Source organism: Microtus ochrogaster, chromosome 10 (genome assembly GCF_000317375.1).
Source record: "Microtus ochrogaster isolate Prairie Vole_2 chromosome 10, MicOch1.0, whole genome shotgun sequence".
NCBI classification, from domain to species: Eukaryota; Metazoa; Chordata; class Mammalia; order Rodentia; family Cricetidae; genus Microtus; species Microtus ochrogaster.
This window is the reverse complement of record NC_022016.1, coordinates 35,024,453-35,025,483: the sequence shown is the minus strand read 5'-3', so window position 1 is coordinate 35,025,483 and position 1,031 is coordinate 35,024,453. Positions and strand designations below refer to the sequence as shown.

The 1,031-nt window shown below is 55.2% G+C and overlaps 1 protein-coding gene across 1 annotated transcript in view; it reads right to left on the bottom strand.

Moving 5' to 3' along the window:
- LOC101980626 (E3 ubiquitin-protein ligase RNF26-like) overlaps positions 1-1,031 on the bottom strand; it is a 1,518-nt gene extending 487 nt beyond the window's left edge. The window contains 2 exon segments of the mRNA XM_026782031.1: positions 27-866; positions 869-1,031. Coding sequence (XP_026637832.1) covers positions 27-866; positions 869-1,031 — 1,003 coding nt within the window.

Sequence of the window (1,031 nt, the reverse complement as noted above, 5' to 3'; positions counted from 1 at the left end):
TCCTCCTCCTCCTCCTCCTCCTTCTTCTTCTCGAAGATTGTCCTGTCCCTGGATTCTGGCTAAAGACATCCTCCTGGCAACACCTTGGAGGGCCCCCAGCACTCCTCCCTGATTCGGCCAGCTGGCCAGCTGCAGGCTAAGTCTCCAGACTTGGCGCCAGGCCTCCAGACCCAGTGCCAGGCGAGAGAGCCGAACAACATCTTGGGGCTGGTGGTAGGATAGTCGGGCATGGAGCTGATTGAGTGCTCCGGTGGCTAGCCTCAAGGTAAAACCTGGGTATAACACAGTCAAAATCACTGCCAACACACAAAGCAACAACAGGAAAATAATAAGATTGGAAAACATAGAGCCGGCCAGGAGGAGGACCACTGAGGCCAACAGCTCTAGCCCTAGCTGGCAGGGGGTCCAGACGAGGTTGGCCATGACCACCCCGCTGCTAGAAAGGTGAGTGAGGAAAGCCGCCAGCATATCTGTCATCCACCACATAGCCCCCGGCACGGCTGCCCACAGGGCCAGCACCAGGGAAAAGAGGTTCTGAGTGCCTATGAGGCAGATGTTGACCAGACTGTTGATCACATAGGCCACCAGGCTCATGGCAATGCCACAGATGTCACAGGCCTGGCGCAGCAAAGCATGGCCACTGGAGACCATGTTCAGGATGCCCCTGGTCAGTAATTCTCGGCTTCTCAGAACTCCATGAGAAGCCAGGTGCCCTAGGAGCTTTAAGCTCTCCAAGCTAGAGTAGCAGCTGTAAAGAAAAGCAAACAAAGGCTGCAACCCCACAAAGGTAAATTCGACCAGTGCTTCAACCAAGGTCAGCAACGAGAGCAGGACTCGCCCAAAGAGGAGGAAATAAGTCAGTACTGGTGTGGCAGGTTGTAGAGGAGGGCCAAAAGCCAGGCCAAGCTTGCCAGGAGGAAGGACACAAACAAAAAGGTAAGATCCAACAGGAAAGTTAACCAGTCCGACACTGGGCCCATCCAGTCCAGCACCGGGACCGTCCAGTTTACCAAGGGGAACACAGCCTCCAT